The sequence below is a fragment of the Ambystoma mexicanum genome, chromosome 7p, assembly GCF_040938575.1.
Source record: "Ambystoma mexicanum isolate Mex_15411 chromosome 7p, UKY_AmexF1_1, whole genome shotgun sequence".
Classification (NCBI taxonomy): domain Eukaryota; kingdom Metazoa; phylum Chordata; class Amphibia; order Caudata; family Ambystomatidae; genus Ambystoma; species Ambystoma mexicanum.
The window spans coordinates 502,047,977-502,074,671 of record NC_090939.1 but is presented as its reverse complement, the minus strand read 5'-3'; the positions used below and the strand labels follow the sequence as shown (position 1 = coordinate 502,074,671).

The window sequence follows — 26,695 nt, the reverse complement described above, 5'->3', positions numbered from 1 at the left end:
GAGTAGTGTCCATTCAATGGTCTTTGACTTCCTTTGGCCGTGAAATAATTTCTTACAGAATTTTTGACTGACCCTCCCTCCCTTCGTTTGGTCTGTTTATCTTTGACTTTGTCCAAAGTTGTTTGTTGTGTGTGTTTGGGCTTTTGCAGCAACTTATTCATTTTGCGTCCCTTTTTACTATTCTGGATAGTACCGTTTTTATGTTCTATTATGATCATGGCCGGTGTTCAGTCTTTTCTTCAGGTTAGTCGTTTTACTGACAACCAGTTTTTTTTGATAGGCACCTGAAAATCTTTGATTGCCAGACTCCCCTCCGCCTCTGCGTGGAACAAAGCCTTCACCTGAACCCGCACTAGAGGGTCAGGCGGAGGCGGCGGCTGGGGCGTGTCCGTGTCTCTAAAAGCCTCCACAGCCGGCTCTCACTTAGTGGCAGGCTTTTTTCTTCTTCCATAGTTTCTGCTCTTTCCCCGATCCTCTTGCTTTCGTCGTCCCCCCGGGCCTCCCTCTAACCCGGACGAATGGGGGCCCTCCTCCGAGAGCCGCCGGCATGAGGCACAGAACACCTACGTGCACCACGCGCAGGGGGATACCGAGATGGAATCAGCAGCTGGGACGTGCCGCTCGGGTTTCTCACCCTCCACATCCTCCTCGCCTTCTCCGCCCCGCCTCACGGGCTCCTCCCCGCTTTCCCACACGGACGAACGCCCTTTTCCGAGAGCTGCCGGCATGGGGTCTGGAACATCTGCGTCCGTCGCGCAGGGAGAGGCCGGGGCCAGGACACACACCGAGGTGGACACGGCAACAGGTACAGTTTGTGGTTGGTAAAGATGTTGTGGCCTCTCCTTCAGGATGTCCTCCAATGGAGAGGGGGGTCGGATGATTTTTGTGTTTTACTGCTTCCATTGAAACAGCCAGGTCCTTGTACAAAGTCTGTTGACCGGCCCCCTCTGTTTGAACCATTTCGTTGGCACTCCAGGGCTCCAGGCTTGTACGCTCATTTGTGCTACATGGGGTGATCAGCGTCTGTTCCTTTAAGATGTTTATCTGGTGTTTTTGGCTGGGTTTCTGGGTTGATTTCGCGCTTCTTAGGCGCCGACCTTCCTCTTCTTCTCTAGAGGAGTCATTTAAGTCAATAACTCTGTTCGCTCTGGCAGCCCTGACAGTCATGACTGCCGGACTGCCACTCGTCGTCCACTCCGCGTCCGCTCCGCAGGTGGATGAAGTTTTTATGCAGGTCCTCCCACACAGGTCAGCACAATGGAAATGAGGGACAGACTCTCCGACAGCACTGCAGGACTGCCACTCGTCGTCCGCTCCGCGGGTGGATGGAGTTTTTATGCAGGTCCTCCCAAACAGATCAGCACAATGGAAATGAGGGACAGACTCCGACAGCACTGCAGGACTGCCACTCGTCGTCCACTCCACGTCCGCTCTGCGGGTGGATGGAGTTTTTATGCAGGTCCTCCCACACAGGTCAGCACAATGGAAATGAGGGACACACTCTCCGACAGCACTGCAGGACTGCCACTCGTCGTCCACTCCACGTCCGCTCCGCGGGTGGATGGAGTTTTTATGCAGGTCCTCCCACACAGGTCAGCACAATGGAAATGAGGGACAGACTCTCCGACAGCACTGCATGACTGCCACTCGTCGTCCACTCCGCCTTTCCCTTTCCAGTACTCCATGTAAAATGGGGTGTACTGGGTCTGTAGTTTTAAATGACTACATAAAGTAAATGGCAACTTTACCTGTTTCTGGGGGACAGTAGTCAGCCCCAGAAAAATGGAGCTAGAGGGAAGTCTAAAAGACAACCCTGTGTCACTGCAATGAAGGTGCTGTGTAGCACACATAAAAGTGGGTCTCGTGGAGTGGTGTGCTCCAGAGCCCAAGATCACACAAACAGTAAAAATACACATGGCAAAACACATTGAAGAGTGGGGAAAAGGCTCAGACTCTTACCAAGTAAAAGAAATAAACTCCACAAATCCAGCAAAGCTGGTGGGGGACTCACTAGGTGAGGGAAATTAGCCAAAGAATGAGAATTCTTCCTAACAGGGCGGCAGAGGCCAGTGGATTTAAGGAGAAGCCGGCAAAAATAAAAATGAGCTGCCAGCAAAGAAAACAGCCAAACAGATTCTCTAAATCAGTGAAGGGGCACGGAAGGGAGAGGATCGACAGGTGGAATTGGGTGGGTAAGGATTGGCTGGTGGGTTCAACAATGAGGGTCATTTAGGATGGCACATAGATCCTCTGTATTCATATTAAACATACCTGTATTCATATTAAACATATCAAAGATGAGATGTTTAAAATCAGAGGTTTTTACGTTTTGGGGAAAAAGGAGCAATTCACTAGTGTGGACATAATAAAGGTCTTAGGACATTCTGTAATGATTTTTGGCTTTCACTCTATTCAAGATGATATACCTATCAGAAGCAGGTACTTTATTGGATGTATGGTTTTAAACAGATCTTCTATACGTTTAATAATAGGGGCAATTAGCATAGAGAACTAACATATGCAACAATAAGTCGCTACAAATGATAGGCTTCTTTCTTTCACTATATTAATGGATCTTTTTTTATAATTTTTTTTTTATTATGCTTGTGGCTAATTGAAGCCTCTCATTACAAAACACTAAAATTGCGATACAAAATTATACCAATTAAAACAACCTTAACATACAGATTAAAATTGTGTGCTAGGCAAATAATTCATTCAGATAAAACATAACTTTCATAGTTACTAAAATGCAATCATTCAGACCCCTAACCATATGCATACTTAAATCAACATCGTTTTAACTACTGTCCAAATATGAAAAGCCACGGCCACCGCCATCAGCGGTTCTGCAGAGTAAAGCATGGACAAAAACTGATCAGATTTATGTACCCCACCCTTTGCAAATCAGTCACAGGTAGTCAAGATGTGCCTACTAGACTCAACCTCTGCCCCTTTGATTCGGCACATTCTCAGTTCTCTAGGTTCCTTAATCCAGGACCCTGACACCTCACAAACTGGTAATATGTTTAACCTTAAATAGAGAGCAAAGCACCATATGGATATACTGCAATATTTAGTGAAATAACTGCAGGGCTTACACCATAGAAAACTCTGCTCGACAATCTCAGAGTATCGTTTGCGTGATGTCAATGAATCAATGGTCACCACCCTGTCCGACAGTAACAATCACTTCCTCAGTTCAAACAGAAATACCCCAGGTTAAGACCTATCCTCTACTTGGAGGCCAATATCTCTTAAGTGGTTCAAGACAGTATTCGTCAGACTACGATTAGCTGAGTTTCCCGGTCTAAACTTGCCATGCGCCCCCATCATCTGCAAAAAAAGGATTGATGGTTGCTCCAGACTCTCCTTCCAAGATCTTCATATAAAGTCGGGTGCACCTATCTTCCAGAGGGTAGCAATCGAGGTCAACCCCAACTTCCATCCTCAATGCTTCTAATGACACTGATTTAGGAACCCCCACAATTGACCTCAGGAGCTTTCCCTGAATGGTGTTCAACCATTTAGTATTGACACCCAGAATAGATTCAACACCTTATGTATCTATGTTAACCGATACACCATGCAGGCAACAGCATACACACTCATGTATAAATCCTCTAAGTGTTGTGATGGGATGGCCGCCACAAATAACCACCCTGACTCACATCATCCAAGGGTCTTTATTGAAGATTTAACAGATGGATTGGCTATAGAGTTCCTGTTAGTGATCATAGGGCTTTAGGATGTTTGGTGCTAGGTCCGTCCCTCACTCTAATTCCTGCCGATTTACCCCCTTCTCTAGCCCCAGAGTCCTTAATGGGATGTTAGTACTACCAAAAGGGAACACCTCTCTCTTCCTTGTACTACTTGTGGTTTCCCTAAAATGATGGGTAACTGACTCCCTAAGGGCCTTATACTCTTTACATGACCTAGCCCGCTTAGGCTTCTAGGGAGTTAGGGATGGTGCACACACACAATCTTACCTGATCCTTCACTACACTGGCCTTACAATGTTCTCCTCCCCCACACTACTGTGCCTCCGGTCTCACTCTGCCTTTCCACCTCTAGCCTTTGATCTTACTTCTCTTCTTACTCCTTCTTCCTTACTATCAATCTGATCTCCAACTACCACTCCACTGATAACTCAGCGGTTATTCTTCCTTCCCTCCCTCCTATGATAACTCCTGTCTTCCTCTGCTACTAGGACTCCTGTTCTCCCACTCCCTATCGCTAAGATCACTGCTCTCTTACTACTGTCTCTTGCCACCACTAATCCCTCTCTACTGCAACTATCACCCGTAAGACTCATTAACATCCACTACTTGCTACTCCCTTTACCACTCTATCCCCACAACTACTATCACCTCTGCTACTGCCACCACCCTGCTACTCCTCACACTCTCCACTCTCACACACAATTACTCCACCAACTCTTTCTCTCCAATAATTCCGTACTCCGGTCGCTCTCTCTCACTGTGAGCTCTCGGATGTCCTCCACCAACTTCTGTCCTCAACCAAATAACCCACACTAAACCAGGCACACACACTTACTTAAATACCCTGCTCCTTCCCCGGATTGGTCACTTAGCCTGTCCAATACACTTACTTGACTTCCGGGGGCATGACAGGGGAAGGCCATGCGGAGGGGCTGAGAAGCTACATAAGAGCTTGCAAGTCCAGCTCCCCTCTCCTGCTGCATTTATCACAACGGCCGTGTAGTGGCCTAAAATAAACTTTTGTTCCCATTCATCTAGGCTTGGGAACAGGCTTTTTTTCCCTTTTGCAATTCTCAGGTGGGCTAGTGGGGCCTTCTTGGGGGCTTGTATATATTAACCATCCCCCAGGCGGTTTAGTGGAATTTGAGCAAGGAGCCCTGTTTAAGGGCCTCTTCAAACTAATCATATTTAGTGGGTTAGTGGTTAGTCCCTCCTTCACTGGGTCCAGCAGGCAGCAGACACGGTCTGCTGAAGGGGAGTACAGTTGCAGAGTGCTGTACAGGTGTTGTGGCACTTGATGCATCCCGTTGCATCCCACAAGACGTTCCTGTGCCAGGACGGCCGACGCGGCCTAGCGTCTTCTCTCCCCTATGTGGCGTCCCGATGTCAATCCCTCATTGTGGCGCTGATGCCTTGATGCCCAGGAACTCTCCACGGCATCTCCTGATGGTGGCAACTGCCAGCTCTCCACCGAGCCCCACTGGTTGGATCAATCCAGCTATTGCCACACAAACACAGGCACCCTTTACGAGATCGAACCAAAAGCACAAGACTTGCATTCAGTTAGCAGTATAAGGAATCTGTAAGGCAACATCATAGTTGTGTAAAACATTTTGAAGTATTCTTTTGTTTTACTTTTAGCTCCAAACAGAGACACATCCTTGTTTTCTTAAAAAAAGAGGTGTCATCACCACTTCTACAGCTTTTTACGTCAGTCTACATAAAGCTACTTCTGAGTAAGCGTTTCTGCATTGCTTGCATCTACATGTGTCGGGGAGCTGTGCTACTTTTTGCTTATAGGAAAGGGTAATGGTAACCCATCAAGGCTAAAGGAACGCCCTCCAAATAAAACCCATAAGAAGAACACAGCCCCTCCATTAGCAAGGCCATTCTGTCTACAGCAAAAGCTAGAGGGAGGGGGCACAGATAAAATGTCTGCTAAACCGTGTTGCTCCTTCAAATCACCCCAAACAAAGAGGAGACACACTCACAATATGCTTTAAACCACAAAATAATCCTGTCCCTGGTCTAGGAGGGTCTAGGACTAGAGGACACAAGTTGCGGCCTGTAGTGGCCTAGCTAAGTAGCAAGTGAGTGAGAGATCCACCATGGCTGAGTTCAGCAAAGAGCTGGAGAAAAGGGCTACAACACAAAGAGAGATAAACTCAAACAGGAGAGCACCTGAAGAGGACTCTGTCCCACATCAAGAAGACTCACCCCGCCTTGAGGATTGAGGTTAGGAGGGGATCCGGGGGCCTTTGATGAATACCAGGAATTAGATTAAGTCCTGTGATAAAGGAGAACTCCATGCTGTGTTGGGGGTGCAGTGAAGAGGAGGCAGCTGAGGACCCTGCATGGAGTGGCACAGGGGGTGGAAGAACACTCCCCACCAACAGGAATGTGTGCACTGAGGTTTGTATTGTCTATGTGCAGATGTGGTAGGGACCATCAGATCACTGCAACACACATGGGGACCCTGCCTTGGTTCCAGCGCTGCTCCCTCAGGAAGAGGGAGAATGGGTGTGGATCGCCTATGGGGAGTGAATACTGCCGATTTCACTGAGTGCGCGCCAGGGGCAGCGTGGATGATTGTGAAATGTCTGGGACGATCAGGGAGCTGCTCAAAGATATGAAGGCCAGGTGGAGGCTAATTGAGGTGGAGATAGCCTTTCTCTATCCACAGGATACTCCCAAAGTACCTCAGGAATGTGTGGCTGATGGTGCATAGGTTGTGTTGGCCGGGACTGCAATGTCTGCATGAATACAAATTGATGTTTTGGAATTAACCCTTTTGATCGTTAAAAGTCTATCGATTGGTACAATTGACAGATTTCGGCCAGTATCATTTGATCAATGTTTAAAAATACCAAACATGTGGAGAGGGGGTGTCCCCGCTCCCCATGTTCAGTATTTCTGTGCCTTGTGGTGTTTGCGGGGGTGTCCCACGCTCCCACAACATTGGAGGCAGAGTACAGAAAAAAAAGGAACAAAGAAAAATGGTCCCAGCAGTGTCTGATCCAACCCGCATTAGAGGAACAGATCTGATGCCGAAGGGGAAGCGGGGATCGGGTAAGTAGGGGAGCGGGCCGGGGGGGGTGTAAGGCACATTTGGGTTTGTTTGTCAGAAGTGCAAAGCGATTAATGGCGAAATTAACTATGGTCAATTTCGCCGCAAGTTATTACACTTTGGTCAAACAACCCAAATCCTATATTTTTGCAGGGACCCCAAAGTCAGGCTTCCCCCTCCACCATAGCAGAGAAGACAGAAGAAGCCAGGCTTTGGGTGCAATAGCGTGAATGTGACTAATACAAATAATATATATAAAATATATTCACAATGAAATAAAAGTTCAGAGGGCAAACTTTCAGGCATCTATGGCAGAGATAAGGGATAGGTTGACAAGGTTGAGGAACGACAATGACTTGGAAAGCAACACATTGTCCTCAGATGTCCTGGAAATGAAACTGGTCTCGATCACAAGAAAAAAGTCAGAGGGAACTCAGATTGAAAGTTTATTATGTGGAAAACAGAGAACACAAACATATGCAACTGGAGAGGTCCCAACGTAAAATGGGGAATCTCTGGGTGAATTGGAGAGGAAAATAAAAGGAATACTGAGCATGTTGTTTAAGGAAGAGGGTGACAGGGAGATTGTCTTTGACTGATTGTACAGAAGGGGACGCCCTTCAAATGGCCCCAAAACAGTGGCAGTTCAATGCCAAAATTAGAGGGAGGAGATAGACATACATTCAAAAGTGCAGAAATAACAACACCATTGAATTTGGCAGAGCAAAGATGTTTCAGGATCTTTCATCTGCTAAGTTTGACCGGCGTAGGATGTGCAAACCCTTGATGGGGTAAACATATGGAGGAGGCAATTCATTTTAATGGGATTATCCCTTCTCTTTGAATCCAATTGAGATCAGTTCAAAATTGTGGATAGAGAAGAAAACCCTAATTTATTAAGAGAATCACAAAGGAAGATGGGGCATACTGGAACAGCAAGCGTCACAGGAGAAACCTCAGCGGACACACTCACATTACTGGATTCAGAATATGGTGTTTGGCTCATGGAAATACAGAAAGATTAACACACCATCCCCCAAAATAGCATGACTTGATACTGAAAATGGGACTGCTCTGTAGTATTAACAGAACAAAGACTAATGATCCATTAAATCGAGGTACAGTATTTTCTTTTAGCTAAAGACAAAGGGAAATTTGAGTGTGGTAGGTCACAAAGAAGAATTTGTAAAACGGTACTGGTGGGGGATGCAGATGCTCTAAGGTGAAACTGAATGTGTTTGATTAAGGGCGGGAGGAGCAATGTGGCAGGTTTGTTTTTCCCATCTTTCGCGAGTGATGCGGGAAAGAAACAGGGCGTCTCACTGATGCTGTAGATCAAGTCATGATAAATGATTCCAACCAAAATATTTAAGAGGAATGGTCCACTGTGCCAGAGAAGTATTCTGAATCAAGCGGAAATACTTTACATAAACCGTGCTGTGAACATCGATATCACACAAATTATTAGACCCTTTTTTAGTTGCTTGCTTTCTTCTTCTTTCCTTTCGTAAATATGATTGCTACGATGAAGTCAAGTATATTTTGCACGAATAGATTGTGCTGTAGCTGTTCTTTTATTGCTTCCTTGTGTTATCTTTAAAACAAATTCTATTAAAAAATAAAACTGTGGTTTGAGGAGTGATATACAGAGGGTGTAGTGATGCTGCTAAAGTTTCATAATGACCGCAACATAGCACATAGGAACTGGGTAGAAAGACTGAAGTGAAATTATGTATTAATTCACAACTATGCTGATAAAGGTTTGTTTCTCACACAAATGGTACATTTTGGTAGTGGTATAAGTTTAATGTAGCACAAAGCTGTCCTTCAAAACGGAGCCCCGTGCAATGTGTTGAATTTTAAAGATAATGACAACCTATATAGCTGCAGTAATGACCTCTAGCCTCCAAGAACTGTCTATGCATATGAAAAGCCTTAATAAAAACTTAATTTGAAAAAAAGCTAGACCAACCAGTGGGTAGCTTGGGAGCTGTTCAGATAGTAATCCCTCTAATGGATTTCACTGACTCTAATCATACGTCGGAGGAAAGTGACACATGTTGCACTGTTATGTGCTGGTACCAGTATGAACAGCTCCAACTGTAAATGTGGGAAAAACACTGGGGCCACAATTACCTACTCTTCAATGAAAGAAGTTGTTGCCATGACTGTTGGCTCTATGGATCTTTAATGTGTAAACTGACCTGCTTGCTCGCAACACTCCTTTGGCACACAATAGCTGAACAGTTTCAAAGACCTATCGGCACCAAAGCCAAAGCTTCTTTCAATAGTACCAAGTGTGCGAGGGTCAGTATTGGGTGGGGGCACAACCAAGATTATCAGAGCCAACCATAGTGTCTGACTTGTGAACTCTTATTGTTATATAGTAGGTCTTACCAGATGCGGGACAGGGTTCTTGTTAATGTACTTCTTTTGGTGTTTTGTAGCAAGGGCACATGTTGTGAGGGCGCCGTGGCGGAATGCATGGCAATCTATTTCTTCCTGCTAACAGTATGGCAAGATAACAAAGCTCTTTACACATAATCAATACTGTTTAACAATGTTACAAATTTCATAGTGAGAATGAACAAACGCTAAAACAGCTTGGAACACCTCCTCTAAACCCAGCCCAGGCCAGTATCCCCCACTCAACGGCCACCTTCTGCAGCCCATCCCAGTTGCACTCCCCATATAAAGTGGTTTTGTTTCCCACTTATAGAATTGAAAACATTTATTTAAGAATGCATGAATATATTAGAGGGAAGTCACTTTAATATTATTTACAATTGTACATTTTGTGGATTTTATTTTGCAGTACCCGTTTATCGTGACTTGTTTACGGGTATGATAATGTTTACCCATGAATGACACATCATTTAGCCACAGATGTTTTACAGAAATGCAACATGATTAATTGTGCACACCAATAATTCATTTATGGATGTTCACCAGAAAGGCAAGATCTACAGTAATTCATAGGAAATTGATGGGAACTAATCTCCTTTAGGCATATGATTTGGGCATCTATGACTGTGTGAAATATTGGCGCATACGTTTGTTTATTTTTAGCTGTGTGAATGAGCCTCAGTACGTACCAAATACTTTTGTTCTAACAACAGTAATCCGTTTGTGTCTGTGTGAATGCAATTTGTTCCTGATTGATGTACACTAGCTAAGGTTTCCGATTGGTTTGACTCCCACTCATTTACTCACTCATCGAGTGCTTCCATCAAGTGAGGGAAAGGTGAGAAGAGAATATTCTAGATAATGAAAACCTATAAAAGCAAACTTTTCTGTAGCCCCAGTGTATATCCGAGAAAAGGTTAAATTGAGAAGATGGTAGATTTGTTAAATGAAATGTCTAGGGTAACATCTTCTAAACACATGGAAATATCTCAAGTAATTCATCAACTTGGTTTGATTTTACCTCTTGGACTTTCATTTGATCCACATAGTTGAAGTGAGTGCATAGATTGATGAGATTGAGGAGGGCAGCAGCATCGCACTTGTCAGGTCCTTGTTTGTCTGATTGTCCACGAGGCATGTAGGCCTGTATGCAATAAGATTACAAAAACATACTTTCAATTAATGATTTTCAAAAATAATTGTTTACTTATCTAAACTACAATGCAGATTTCCATTAGCTAATCACATTCAGTGCTCTATGGTGTCAACTGTCCTTTTCACAACACCCAACAAATTAAATGGTAGGACAGTCTCCAAAAGTGAAGTCTAGAACATTTAAAAACAGCACACCACTCTGACTAGGATTTGAATATCTAGGGTGGGGGAACAATATGCCAACCACCAGACAAGCCTAGGTATTCCAAGACCACTACGGTGGTGATTTGGCATATTAGAACAGCCTTGTAACTTAACCACTAACGTGGTGGATAACTCGCCCTTTTAAACTTAAATCTAAAAAGCAGCCTTTCTTAAAACCCCTTCCAATTTTTCCTCTTATCCTCTTTCTGTTTCCTGTTGTTCTTCAACACTCTGTCTTTGAACCTTCCTTCCACAGCTTCCTCCTTTCTCTAACCCATGTTCTGAGTTAACCTTTTGTGAGAAACCAGAAGGTGTCAAGTCCTCTGGGATCTGTCATTCAGGTGGCCATGACACGGCCACCGCTTTTGGATTCAGTTCCTGGGGGTAGACCAGTGCGGGAGGATCACCTGGTGATGGGTCTTCGGGGAGTGGGACCTCTGATGGCAAGACGCGGTATCCCCCTCCCTGTAACACCTTTAGCCCATTCTACTCGGTAGGATATTTAGAAACTCTGCCCCCACCCTTTCCTTCATGAACACTTTCACATGGACATCCCACTCTGGGAGAAAACAGACTCACACCGGAGCATTGTACTGGACATGTCTCATTACTGTGGTCAGGCAATTACTGGTAATCACTCACACCTGACTTCCATTAAACCTCCCCACACAAATAAATGGCGGAGCACAAGAGCACACTCTCAGCAAGGCAAAGCACACAAAGGAACAGTGTTTTCCCGATGGCAGCTGAATGAGGGAAGAAAGATGGCAAACCAAGAAGGGTGCACAAGGAGGGAGATTATCCTTGCCCTTTCCAGCGAGAAACTGTGGCTTTCCAGAACCCTTCAGATTAAAAAGCATAAGGCCAGACTGAAGAATCCTGTATTGTGTGTCGGAGATACCCAGGGCCCACCTGCACGGCTGACCGAGTCGGGGAGGAACAGCAGCCACGGTGGTACCGTTCTTGGCTCCAAGATCAAAGCAGCGCCAGAGAGATCAAAACAGCCGGCGAGTTGGGGAGACCGATGCAAGACCGGTCTGTGTTGAAGTGAAGGTTGCAAACGGCAACATAGTATAAAGAATGCAAGTACGAAGATTGATAACGCGTGTGATGAAAGACGCAAGGAAAGCTTAATTGCTGATGGATGTTTGAGCATTTACGGCGAAAGATACAATACCAGTGACAGAGTGGTCCGGCACCACGTGGGTGCTCAATTGAATGTCTCTGTAAGGCATCCAGCCAAGAAGTGGCAGAAATGAAAGTAGAAGATTGATAAGAACATTGTGTGGAGTAAATCGAAGTGGTCCTACGACCGTTTAAGCAAAACCCATTGTACACCTTCGAAAGTCTTCCATTTTTGATATCAAGAGGAAAACGTAGAACGTGACATTACATGGTCCGACCCCGAACGAGGGAGACCAAATGTGAATATTGTGCAAAAGGGATCCGAGCCTGAAGGAGGGAGATCCATTGTCCGAGCCCAAACGAGGGAGACCAATTGTAAACATTGTGGTAAAAAGCGGTCCAAGCCTGAAGGAGGGAGACCTATGATGAACATTGGAAGCGAGAATTTGTGCATGTGAAAATTCTGATAAGAAAGGAACTTTGGTGCTGGTTTGTTATGACATATCCTCTACAGTAAGAGACTGTTATTGAAAAAGAGGCTTTGGCAGAAGGCCCTGATACCTATGCTTTGAACTGTATCCTTGTGGCAGGTTTGAATGTGTCCCCTTACCCCATTCTGAAAACGTGGGGAAGGGAAGCCAACTGCTCAACTATCCTGACATATTATTTCTTTAACATTTTTCTTTTTGCATACACTATTGTCCCACACCATTTTGTATTCAGAAGAAAGGATTGGCAATATGTTTATTAGTATAGGCCCTTTTATTTTGACAAAGACTCCACTAGGACTGTTATTATTTGATGGTCATAGCTTGCTCCCATCCTTAGATTTAGGTTTAGATAGGCGTTCAACCAACCCATTGAAGTTCAATAAACACCACTGAACTGTGATCACTTGTGTCGGTCTTCACTGTTTGATACCATGCCTTCCTTACACTCTTCACCTTCATTGCTATTCTTTTTGTGCTCCCTTCCACCTTCTGATTGCCTATTAATGTTTCCTCCAGTTTATCCATTAAAAAAACAGCCCATCCGCAGTTCCTTCTTCGTGGTTATTTGTAAAGCTAGCTTTTGTATGCAGGATCTTCTAAATGGCTTTGAATCAGGCATCCTTGCTCATGCATTGGTATGTCTTAGTATTAGTGTAAAGGCATCAGTGCTGGAACGTCATCTTTTTTCTTCATGGAATAATGAATTTAAATTGAAAAAAAGGTTAAGGGCATAACAAGAGAAAATGAGAAGTACAGGGATTACGCCCCACCGCGGCCCCCTCTTTTTTATACCAACAACAAACATGGCATTCCTGTATCCCCAATACCTTTCCATCTATGGCTTTAGGGCTGAAGTAATGACATGGATCTCTTTGCATCAGGTGTTTGCCCAGATATAGTGTCAAGTCCATGATGATCATCATCTGGCATGAGCATGCTGTATTGAGAGTAACAGATAAAGATCATTATGAGTTGTCTGTTCTACAAGATCTCACCACTGGCCTATACATTACAGATTAAGGGTTTCTTTGGCATTTTCTTGCTCAAAGGCTGCAGTCCCTGATAATGCTTACAATGTTTCCGCTTGTTCTTTTTTTTAAACCTTTATGACTAATTCAGCAGAACATTACTATTTATACATGTCATGCACAATTGACAATAACATTATGACATCTTCAAACTAACTGAAGCACGTACATTCCAAGATAGGGCCATTACAACAAGAAAACAAACACCCTTAATATTGCCACGAAAGATATTGCTGGAGTCCCTCTGCAACACCCATACTGAGCATGTTACAACATTCCCATGTTAATCTTCAGAGCTTTATTTGGATGTGTGACCAGCTATGCTTATAAAATGTGCCCGGAATTCACCCAAGGACTGCCTTTTATAGAATCTTGTAAGGATATTACAGTGTTTCCATTTGTAGAATTCAGTTAAACTATCCTAATTTGGTTATGTGCTGCCAGTGTAAGGAAGGCATGGTATCAACAGTAAGACAGACATGAGTGATCACAGTTCAAGGGTGTTTATTGAACTTCAATCGGGTTTGGGAAACGCCTATCTAATCCTAAATCTAAAAATGGGAGCAAGCTAAAAACCTATTGCCAATCCTTACTTCTAAATACAGATAGTGTGGGGAAACAATGTTATGCAAAAGAAAAGTGTTCAAGAAATGATATGTTAGGATATTCAAGCCGTTGGCGTCCTTTCCCTACGTTTTCAGCACGGGACAAGGCGGCACACCCGAGCTTAGCACAGTCTCCGTCTTCTCTAGCACGCGGATGCAGTTCAAATCTCAGTATCGGGGCTTTCTGTGCCAAAGACTCTTTGCCATTCAAAGTCTCTTACTTCAGAGGGTCTGATGCAACAAAAAAACATTCAGAAGTTCCTTTCTCTTCAGACTTCTCGTGTAAAACATCTTGGGTGATTTTCGATTCACCCTGGGTCCCCCTCTGCCAGGCTCAGACCCACTTTAACACACAAAACCTTCTGGGGTCATTTTCGCTTCACCCTGGGTCCCTGACTGCCAGACTCAGACCCACTTTAACACCAAAGTTTCAATTGATCTCCCTCTGCCAGGCTCGGACCAGCTTTATCTACTTTGAACACAAACTTTCTTTACTTAAAAAATTGAAGACTTTCGAATGGGCACAGGATTTTGCTCCACCCGCCGCATGACCACTTCAATTCACAATTGCGCACTCTCTTCCTGATATGCTCTCTTTCTCACTTTACCAATTCTCAGCTGGATACCTTACTGAGACTTTCGACTGAGCACCTATGCTTCGCCGGACCACTCTGTCAAGGGTAGTGTATCTTGGTTGCAAAGTTCAATCACTCATCAACAGTTCAACTTTATTCTTTTTTTTTTCTTTTTTCTACTTGTCACGATTTATTGGGCGGTCACTCTCAACTCGGGGAGGTCCTTCATCCTCCCCCAGCCCCCAAGCCAAGTTGCACACAACAAAGCGCTTTGCAGATTCATATTTTTTTTATTTTTAGGAACAGATTTTTTTTTTTTTAAATTAAGTTCCTTGTTTACAACCTGTTAACCAAACAAAACAACCATACATACTACAAACGGGTGAATCACTCAGCATTAAATAGCATATCAAAGCACATTTGTGGTCTTTTCCACGTACACATCTACATTATCGTGCGGGGATACATCAATATGCTCCGGGGGCTGGAGGGCGGGCTCCATCATATTACTTCATTTACTATTAATGGGATAGAATAGACATTTCACTTGTGTGCCATGTCCAAGAATGTTGGTGATGCTACCACCACCCGTAGGGACTCAATGAGTCAGGTCACTCCCTAGGTGAATATTTTTTGTACATGGGTGTTCCAAGCTTCAATCCTCACACTTCTTTCATGCATCCCTATTTGCAATGCTCTATGCCACACAGTTGATTAAGCAAACAACCAATGTCTCAGGTCAGCTCACCATGCCTCTATCCTCGAGCTGGTGGACGGTTTCCAGGCCATTGCAATTCTGCGCTTTGCCAGGATATACATTAAATCTTTCATTTTTTACTTGGTGTACCGAATGCATGTTACCCCTCGGAAATAGACCCAATAGGCAGAATTCCAGCGGCCAAGCAGGCATTTGGATTCCACCCAGAGTTTGCCAATCACGGACATGCCCAAAACATCTGTAACATGTTTGCATTTACAGAGGCACACCTCAGACATGTCTGCTCTACTACCCATTTTGGATAATCTATATGGGGTTAGGTATGCTCGGTGTGTCACATACAGTTGTGTTAATTGAACTCTGGCATTTCTTGAAACCCCTTTAATATACAGTAGGGCTCTCCTCCATTCCTAATCGGTGAGTGCTTTCCCCATTTCGTCCTCCCATTTACTACGTGCCGGCTATTCTGCAATGTTGTGATTGCGCAGCATCAATTCATACAGTCTGGGCAAGGTGTGTCTGCTTTCTGCCATATCAAACCAAGTGTCAAGTACCTTGTTCATTTCCTCTCCCGTTTTAAGTCCTGGCCACCTCTTATTAATCTTCCCTATCATGATTACATACAATATAAATTGGCCTTTGTGTATACCATCATCTTCTATTAAGTTCTAGAACTCTATCCACTATTGTCCTTCATGCAATAAGTGGCCCACTTGGGCAATTCCTTTAGCTTCCTAGTGCGTCTGGAATGTTCTTTTTGCTCCCTGTTGACTACAAATGAGTCCCACCAAGTGGACGCACAATGAACAGGGATCCGGGGTTCTAAGGATCTTCCACGCTCTGCGCCACGAGGCAATACACAATGTAAGGAGAAAGAGGGGGGGATCTCTGGTGCAGGGTCTCGCCCTTTAACAGCACCTATTTTAGGTAACAGTGGCACAGTGTTGGTTTTAAGAGTAGTGTGTCCTGGGAGAGCTTGTCTCCTAGCTAGTTCACGACAAACTAATTGGTGCGCCAGGTAGTATAACTCAAAGTGCAGTAGTTTAATCCCACTCTGGTCATAGTATCTCTGCAGTGTGTCTAACACAACTTTGTTTCTACTTCCTCCCCACAGGAATTCTCGGATGGTCGTGTTTAGTTGTCGGAAGAATGTTCTAGGCATATTATAAGGTATGTTAGTGAAATGGTAAAATAAGATGGGGAGCACTATCAATTTCAGTAATGCTGATCAACCAGGTATCCCGAGAGGCAACTTCTTCCAAAAGGTCATGGAAGTAGTAACTTTCCTGAGCACTGCCAGGGTGTTACTTTTGTGCGATGCTGCTGGGTCATGATGCACATTCATTCTCAGGTAGCGAAAGGTATCTCATGTCTATTCGGGGCCCAATGCAGGTAGTTGCTCCATTTCCCACTTCCTGAGAGCTGCCAGAGGGAACAAGCAGGACTTAGCTCTATTAACTCGCATGGCCGATAGGATCGCAAACTCTCCTATGACATCTAGGGAGGTGTGGCAAATTCTCTTCCGGCTGGTTAACATACAGCAGCATGTCATCTGCTTACAGAGAGATGAGGTGAATTGCATCATCTATTTCTTATTCCTGCATCAATATGCTCTTTCCTAAGGAAGATCACCAAGGACTCGAGGACTAGTATATTGTTACGCTCACCTGGATTCCACAGGGGCGTCGAACGAAGCTGGACTGCTGCGGTCTCCACCAGTGTGACTCGTAGCGAAGTGATGATCGACTGCACTTGCCCACTCAGTTTCGTCTGCCTGGCCCGCAAGAATATTTTCCTTATTGTTTGGAAGGATGAACTCTCCATCCTGCGTGGAGTGCAGGGACACGTAGAAGTTCAGTTACTTCACTGATCCGAAGGTATTTGGCAGAGTTCCAGACAACAATGACTCTGAGGTAAGTAGTGTGTAAACCGAATGTATAGTTCTTTTTGAGTTCAGATGTCTGTTAATTCATTCTTGCTCCTTTCATACCTTTTCCCTTGCAGCGTGATCCAAGGAGTGGGTTTGCCTCGATGGATGAAGGTAGCGCTTAGTTAAGAGTCAGTTTGTACCAAGCACTGTCTAGCAAGTAATATTGTTCCAAATGTAATTAACCAATAGTTCTCTATCTTCTTTGCAGGTGCGGCGCCTTGCCGAAAATGTCTAATGTAGGATGGTGACCAGCGCTGCCTCGAGCGGTAAAATTCCGAGTAAGTATCTTGCAGTAAGTAAAAGAATGTCTTTGGCGGAACCCCGCTCACCTTTTGATTGTTCTTGTCTTTTCAGATGCTGATGTTTCGGGCGGCGATTCAACGGGTGCTGCGCTGGGTCGTGGAGATGCTCCGAAGACAGGCGAGTATGGCGCGGCGCTGCAGTTGGCAATGCGACGCAGTTTATTTTAATGTGCCTTTCCTTTATCCACAGGTGCAGCTGCTCCAGGAAAAGATGATGACCAAATGGAAATCTCCTTGTTCTAACCTTCTCTTCTTCTTTCCTTTTCTCTAGGATCGGCTCCAGACACAAGACGGGTGTGGCTGTAGACTGGATGCTGGACTGCAGACACGGTGAGCGTTAAGCTGCGAAGATGCAGAATAACGCGAAGCGTGTGCTGCTCTTCGGGCGTGGTTTAAATAGCATCAGAAAAGTAGTTCCCAGGTAAGAAGTTCCAGTACCACACCCAAGCAGCAAAATAGTTCCTAAAGGAAAGTAGTCCCTTCATGGCCTGTACATAAGTTCTTTGCAGGATGGCCTGCATAGTTTAAAGTTGGCAATATGAGCCTGGCGCCGACTGGACCCATATAGCCCCTAGGCGGGGTTTTGGGAATTCCTGTGTCTTCTTGGGTGCCTGTTCCCTGGACAGATGGACCTGTTCCAGATGTCTGGGGGCAGGCATTGTGACATATATTTAACATTGGCGATAAGCAGCAGCCCTGCTTCGTGCCTCTGTGAATCTCCTATTCCATCGAAATCCGTCTGCCTGTTTTGACCCTGGCTTTGGGTGCTTTGCAAATCAACTATCCATTGCAAAAACTGTAGGCCCATTTCAAAGTGTGCTAAATTCGTGGGTCCATTCCGAAAGCCTTCAACGCTTCCAAGGAAGCAACTGCGATTTCTCACAACGTATGATTAGTTTGGTAGAGGACATGGTGGAGTCTCCTCAGGTTCCACGTTGTGTTGCGACCCAGGACATACACTGTCTCATCTGGGGGCACTAGAGTCCCTATCACCATTTTAAGTCTGTTTGCAAGGGCTGCCGTCAGAATCTTGCTATCTTGGTTTATCATAGAAAAAGGTCTGTACGACCTACAATCGAGTAGCTGCATTCCAGGCTTCAGAAATTGGTATAATGAGTGATTCTCACAAGGTGTCGGGTAGCATTCTTAATTTAATATGTTTCTTCGTAGACTTCCAGGAGTTTGGGGGTCACTGTCCCACTATATTTTTTACAGAATTGCCCCGGGAGTCCGTCTAGACCCAGGGTTTTGACTGTCGGGAGATCAACGATTACTGCTTCAAACTCGTCTATCATCAGTTGGGCGTCAAGCATCTCCGCTTGCTCCACAGCCAGTTTTAGCAATTCAATTTGTGTTAAGGCCTCGGCCTCATCTCTCCCTTCTAGACTCTGGACAGATGAATGTAATCCTTTGTAAAATTCGGAAAAGACCTCACTGATGCCCTGCTGGGTTCTGATGGTCTCTCCAACCTGATTTCATACTGTGCTAATTGCGTCTCTATGCATGTCTCGTTTTGTTAACCAGGCCATCAGTCTGCTAGGCATTTCGCCCTCAGCATGCAACGCCTGTGTATATTTTGTGTAGTCCAATTTCCAGAGCCTCTGCCATCTTGTTATGAATTTTGGTCGCAGTGACGCCAGCTCCTCCGGTTCCACCCTGGTCCATCCTGCCTCCCTTTCTGCTCGAGCGATGTTCTATTCTATATCTGATAGTTCTCTCAGCATGTCTTTTCTAAGGCCCCCCCATCTTTCCGATCCCTGCGCCTCGCACTACCACTTTAAAGGCGTCCCATAGTGTACAAATGACTGTGAAAATCCTCATCTAACAGGGCTTCTGCGTGCAGTCGCCATGTTGGTATCGGGGGTCTCTCGGCCTTGTGCACCCATGTCGCCATCAGTGGGGCATGGTCCGAGAGGGTTCTTGCCTTATACTCAATTCCTGCAAATTCGGCCAAGGTCTCTGCTCCAGTGAAGACATCTATTTGTGTATGTGTACTGTGTTGGGCCGACTATAGGGAATAGCCACGGGTCACTCCATGCCTCTCCCTCGAAACGTCCAACAGATCAAGGTGGCCTAGGAGGGCGCTTAGGGCTTTTGCTGGTGGGCGGGTCTTTTAAATTTGACATCTGACCTAATAGTGGGTTAAGTGTACAATTAAAGTCACCCCGCAGATATATGCAGCTCTTCTATATGGTGATATTTGGGGACCTAGTAACTGAAAGAAACCTGTGGCATCTTAGTTTGGAGCACATGCATTTAAAAAACACACCTCTATGTTTTCCAACAGGCCATGTGCTATCACCAACCTGCCTTCTTCATCCTTGTTGACCTCTAAAAAGCTGGAAGGGAACGCTGGGAGCCACCCATGTCAACTCACTCTGGTAGAATAGGTTGTACCCATATACTTTGCCCCCCCAATTTTCTTGCAATCATGGTCCTTTTGTCACTTTTCAAGTGTGTTTCCTGTAATAGCGCAACATTCACCTTCATTCAATTAAACCATGCATACACTCTGGATCTTTTGACATAATTATTGAGCCCCCTTACGCCCCATGTGACTATGTTCGTGCCCTCAAGTCGTATCACACCAATTCACACGAGGGCCTGCGTTTTCCCATCGGCCCATTTGTTTAACTTCTATGGAGCCAATCTTCCGTCTCCTGTAGGTCATCGTGTGTGTCCACCCCACCCAGCAACACTGAACACTGAGTTTGCTCTAGTAGCCCACACGATTGGATGGCAACATTCTCGATAAGTCAATCCCAGGTTTGCATTAAAATAAACATTGACCTTCCTTTGTATACTCATGACCAACATACCCTCCCTTGACCGCCCACCATTAAGCATGTATCCGCCCGTCTCAACTTTCAACCAACAAACTTCACCTATAAATGAACGCCCAGCCACTCTTCCCATGCTCAGACTTAGCTGCCTTTCCTGCAAACTCCCACTTCTTATGGAGTAGCGTGCAGCAGCTCGATGCCGTTCAACTGGCATCTGAACTTTACTTGAAGGTCTGTGAGCGATGTCCACTGTAGCAACAGCCAGGCAGTCAGTTCTTTATACTAGAGGTTTCTTTTTTTTTGGCTACCCACAAATTTGCACATGTCGTTCTCCCATTTCCATATCGAGAGCGAGGGTCCACTCTGTGGCCCAGGGCACTGTGGCAAACATTGTCACCTTCCATCCAGGTGCGTTGTCGTTATGTCTAGTCGCTAATTGAGGCAGTCCCTGCTCGTCCATCCAGGAGTGGGCTTCCATGGTAGCCTCAAAAAAGTAGGTTCTGCCGTTGTGCAACACTTTCAGTTTAGCACGGTATAGTAACATGTATCGCAGATTCGCCTTCCTGAGACGCTCTTTTTGTTGGACCAAGCATTGCCCCGCACTTCTGCACCAGTACCGTGTAAATCGGGGTAGATTGTCAACCTCGAGGTGTTCCTTGTGATTGTGCTCCCTTCTCTCAAAAAAGTGAGGATATTTTCTCTGTCTTTGAAGTGCATGATTTTAGCTATCACCGGTCTCAGGGGCAGTGAGGGGGGGCACCAGGCGGCGGTCTTTTAGCCAAGGATCTGTGGGCTCTTTCTACCGTAAATCCCTGTGACAGTGAGCCTGAGCCAATTTCTTGTAATAACAGGTTTTCGATGTAGCTCGTGGGGTCTCTGCCCTCCTCTCCCTCCTGTAGGCACATTATGTGGATGTTGTTTCTTCGCGCTCTGCCCTCCGCATCCTCAGCACTGTGTTTAAAGGTTTGTATTCTCCCCAGCATATTCATGATTTGGGTTTCGCCACTGGTGATGTTAGTGACGTTGTCTTGTACCTGTTGCTCTACAGTTCCCATCATGTCCACTAGTGCCCGCAAATTTTGATGCAGCAGGTCCACATCCTCTATCACTGCGTCCATTTTGTGTTCCAGCGTGGATATTAGTGCTGTTATCACTGCCAGGATAGGGCTATCTTCTTGCTGTTGCACCTGCGGTTTGGGTGTGCACTGTGTTGGGGTCTATGCGGGCGTTCGGACCACTTTCACCATTACGAGCATAGGCTTCCATGATGGTCTATTTGCTTTTACTGCTACGCTGTTTATATGGCATTTCGACCAGCTTCCGTGCTGGCCTGCGCAGTGATGTTGCCTATGACTATTTTAATTGGGGTAGCAGCGGTTTGTGCTCAGAATCACCAGAGCCAGCCCACCGCGCAGCAGTGCGTGTTATACAGGCTGCATAGGTCGTTTTATAATTCCAGTGCAACTCTGTGTGTTTCCGCTGTTATTGGGGCAGGTGAGGCGAGGGTTGCGTGGCTGATTTATGGTGTTCTTGTCCCCTCAGAGGCGGGAACTTCAGTGCCCCTAAGGGTATTCACAAGCTGTTGCGCGATTCCTTGTGGTCGTGTCCCGCCTCCTTCCCCCGGTGCCAGAGTGTCTTCCAGCGTGTTTGACACAATTCTCTCCACGGGGAAGTCGGATTAGACACTTCTGTCGTGTTCCAGGTGGTAGCAATGCGCCTCTGCCACCACTGCTCAGTTCATTCAGCGAGGTCCATGCTACCTCGGTTTCTTGAGGCTCTGGGGTCTTTTACAATTGGCACACAGCTTCAAAGTTTGTGGTGGTGCTGTGTGTCAGTGCCCTATTCTGGTGCAGCTCAGGACTGCGCGGGGTGCGCAGCACTGAGGACCCACTTTACATGAGCACCACCATGGCCACTGGCCGCCATAGTCGAAGGGGCACTGCCGGTTCTTGCTCTTCCCCACAGCACACACGTGGTCAGTTGGTGTACGGTGCAAGCGGGCCACCATAATTAGTGATGTGTAGCTACAGCATCATTCAACTGCACCTTGCGCAGCAGTGCGGCACAATTTTGGCACTCTACAGGATCTCATGCACAGTTGCTGTCGCATTCAGGACAGGGGCTATAATCGGGTCAGCGCGGCCGCTCGGTTCAGGCCATGCAGCCTCCGAGGGGAGCATGCCTCGGTCGTGGTCTGAGGGCACCTCGCTTCCGGCACTACCAACTCCCAGTGGCGTCCTTCGTCTCACCTGCCACCCCATCTGTCTTCTTGGCTCTGAGCTCGATCCACTTCCTCTTTGAACACTCCTCACAACAGCGCAGATCAGGAACTTATCCTCGGGCTGGCACGGTTCTTTGCTGCCATCTGAGTTAATTCGTTCGGAATGAAGCGAACATGTGGTCTCTCCATGCGCTCAGACTCTGCGATCACAAGCCCAGGTACATGGTGGTGTTTTGGCTGTGAAATCACTTTGCCACCAGCTAAATAAGATCTAGTTGGAAGATCTAGCTGGAGCACTCGAGTCTGGTGTCTCACTGCATGGCTGCTGGACACGCCCCCTATCAGCAGTTCAACTTTACTTGCGTCTTTTATCATACGCATTTCAAACAATGTTCGTTCCAGCGCTCGACATACAATGTTGCTGCTTGCAACATGGGCTTCAACACAGACCAGTCTTGCATTGGTCTCCCTAACTCACCGGCTGTGTTGGTTTCACTAACACTGCTTTGTTCCTAGAACCAAGGACAGTACACCACAGCGGCTGGTGATCCTCCCTTCCTTGATTATGGACATGGCAGGGCCCCCGGCATCTCCGACACAATGCATGATTCTTCAGCTTGTTTTGCCTGGTCGTATTCTTTTCAATCTAGAGGGTTCATGAAAGCAACGATTCCTTGTCGAAAGGGTCAAAGGAACTTCCTTCCTTGCGATCCCCTTCTGTTTTGCCATCTTTCTTCCCTCAAACCGCCATCTTAGAACTGCTGTTTCCTCGTGTGTTTTGCCTCGTTCCGAGTGTGCTCTCGTGCTCCGCCTTTTATCCATGTGGGGAAGCTTAATGGAAGTCAGGTGTGTTTGATGGTCAGTTGCCTGATCATTTTATTGGGACATGTCAGGTATCGGTCTGTTTTCTCTCATAGCGAGCTGTCCGTGAGAAAGTGTTGGTATTGTAAAGGGGGGGGGTTAGAGTTGCTAGATATCCTTGGTAGGATGGGGTAAAGGTGTTAATGGGAAGGGGATACCGCATCTCACCATCCAGTGTCCTACTCCCACTCCCCAAAGACCCCTCACCCAGCTGACCCTCCTTTACTGGTCCACCCCCAGGAACTTGATCCAAAAGCGATGGCCGTGTCCTGGTCACCTGGATTACAGATACCCAGGCACTAGTGGGTGAGACACCTTCTGGTTTCTCACACCAGCCACTGCTCCCCCAAAATAGGTGTTGAGCTTAATTTCAACTTCTCCTCGGGTGCATACGCCCTCACCTGCATGATCTCTCTTTAGATGGCAGTAAGCAGATGCAGCTACCCCAATGCCATTTGGAGAAATTGCAGTAGACCCATTACTTTAGTGATCTAGGGGAAGCCAGACCAATGCACTCTGACTATAGCACATAGCTGTCCATATTGCAGGATAGCCATGACAGTTCTTACTTAATTACTGACCCTGGCCTTGATTTGGGTTAAGGAAATAAACTTTCCGCTGGATAAATGCCTTCCGCTCATATGCCCCCCGCCCCCCACACAAACCACCTACAGACTACCTACTTGCATGCTTTGTTTAATAGTGCGGGTGAGAGGGAGATCACTTTAATTCAGATACGTGGCAAAATGGAACATCAAGCCCGTTGTATCTCAGTGACCTTTTACAGGTTGTGAGCGTATTGCCTAGGGTGGGTTCTTCCTCTTCCGCCTAAGAACTAGTGTGAAAGGGGCCACATGGCCTTCTTTATATCCAGACATATGGGTGTATGGGCATGAGACGAGACAAGTGTAATGTGTTGTAGCTGCGCCAACAAGGATTAAGCTTATATTTACTTATTTCTTTATTTTGGCAAAAACGCCATAAAAGAGTTTTACAGAAAGCAGTTATAAAACAAAAATCATAAAGTACATACAAGGATGCTAAACACATCTTTAAAATTCAAACCCACAATAGTTAATTGCACTTGCTAGCTATGGCCCACAATATTATTTAAAACAGTAATTAAATATATGCAAAAGAAGGTCTGGGAGACCCATACCGGCACAAACACAGTCCATTGACCTGTTCTTGGGTGCACCCACACTCCACCGGCATTGAGGGTGCACTTTGGGGTAGGCGAAGAAGATTTTTCAAAAATCTATTCTCTGCTATCTGAATAGAAGTGCAATCGACATATTCCCATAGCTCAGATCTGCATATAACCGCTGGGATAGTTTGGGCCCTGTAGATAGAAGTGGTATCGAAAAAGCATCACCCTCCAAACATGTGCGAGACTTGAAATTAACCCATACTACTGCAGAAGATTTAATGTGCTCTTTTCGATCAGATTACGCCATTGTAATTTATTAGAATGAATCAGCCCGAAGTAACTGACGACTCCACCGTCTCTATCAACCTGCTGTCTAGATAAAATGTTGCCCCCAATCGGGCCACGCAACCAACCTTGGCGCCCCACATAGTTACCGTTTTGGAATAATTTATGTGCAGACCCTTCGCAGAACACAACTTTTCAAAAACGTCCAGCTGGTTCTGTAGAGCTACCAGTGTTTTGAACAACAAAAGGGTATCGTCTGCAAACAGAAAAAGACTCCCTTCGTCACTTCCCAAAAAAGGGGCGTCTTTTGCTACAACATGCAGCTCTGGAACCATGCTGTCAAAAGTGGGGCTAGAACACATCATTGCCTAACACCAATGCCTATGGGCACTGGGTCGTTGTTCTCTCTTTGTGGCCCCCAACAAATTTGTGCACTATTGCCAGAATATAACAACTTAATAGCATAACTAAGACTAGGGGGGATTCCCAATTCCTCCAGCACAGACCAGAAAAGCCCCCTTGGCACAGTGTCAAATGTGGTTTGGAGAGCCACAAAAGCCACATACAGACACTGAGAGCTCAGATACACAATATTGGAGAATAAGGTCACACCTCATCACCTGATCGATTGTTGAAACCCCTGGCCTAAAGCACATCTGAACATGCGATGCGCTACCCAATTCATCCACCCAATCCTCCATATGATGGAGAATCACCCTCAAGTAGATTTTTGCCAGGAAAACTATCAGAGAGATGGGCCTACAATTCGAAGGTTGGTCTCTGTAACCTTTCTTGTAGACAGGGATAATGACTCCCTCTCTCCAGCTATGAGGCGGAAAATTAGTAGTAAAAATAGCATTAAAGATTTTTGTGAAAAAAGAAATCCAGATTGCCAGTTCACTTCACAAGGGACACAATCTAAGCAAGGGGCCATACCACAATGCTGCTCAAGGATAGCCCACTTTACATCCAGCTGCGTGATAGGGTCATCCATTTCCTCAGAGGGCCACTGGATATAGTCCAGTAACCTCGCCACTGGTCCCCTCACCTTGATATTCCTCACTAATGGCTGGCCCTGTGAAAACATTAATATAAAATATTCATGCCATTCATCTGCAGACATATTATTTAATGCTGGTTCACAGTATAGGTTGATGTTTTCTTTTACCAAGCGCAAAAAATCCATACTGTTATTGGACCCTACTGCATCATCGAAGCTGTCCAAAAGCCCATACAAAACTCTCTTCTTACCCAATAGGAGTTTAATCGTGTCTCAAACTCACTACCTTCCTAGTCACTCTAGGCTCCCTGCTCTTAAGTGCTTTTTACCAAAACATCCCTTGCTGCTCTACACTCACGATAGATCTTACGATTGGCTGAAGATATATTACGCCCCCTCCTAATGATGAACGGGGCCACACTCTCCACTGAAATGTAAAAATCGATGTGTGAATAGGTGGAATTGGATTCAGAGTAGGCAGCAAGAACTGGAAGCAAAGCCTCATAAACTTGCACCAAAAAGCCATATATATTAAGCGTGTATGGTATACATTACTTATCGTAATCGTATTTCTGATGCTTGTATCTGCTTAGATTCACATGCTATACATAGGCCGACATCTAGTGGAAGCTGCAGAGTATTACAGTTGTTGTTTTGCGAAACTTGAAAAAGGGACGTCGACAGGTCGTGCCAGTAATACCATCCCTAGTGTGACGTCTACTGTACCCATGGTGCTTCACGCATCGAGGTCCTTCAGATTGTTTCTGACATGAGGTTGCATGAAGTGTAGCGCGAGTACAGGTGTAGTAAAACAGATTATGTATCAGATAAAGACCAGAAAACATCCATGCACCTTCTACTCCAGGGGAAGAAGAGTGGGTGCATGTGAATCTAAGCAGATACACGCATCAGAAATACGATTACGGTAAGTAACGTATCCCTTTTGAGGCTTGTGGAATCTGCTTAGATCACATGCTACGCATAGATTAGTGAGCAGTGTTTGGAGAAGGTGATGGGTTGTGAGAAGGTACTGCGGCAAATAGAAGTTTTAGTACCACTTGTTCCAC

General features: G+C 45.6%; 1 protein-coding gene across 1 annotated transcript in view; it reads right to left on the bottom strand.

Moving 5' to 3' along the window:
- The window catches only part of C7PHXorf38 (chromosome 7p CXorf38 homolog), an 807,084-nt gene that overhangs the window by 499,840 nt on the left and 280,549 nt on the right, over positions 1–26,695 (bottom strand). Inside the window, exon 3 of the mRNA XM_069636539.1 lies at positions 10,217–10,339. Within this exon, the coding sequence (XP_069492640.1) occupies positions 10,217–10,339 (123 nt within the window). The remainder of the gene's footprint in view (positions 1–10,216; positions 10,340–26,695) is intronic.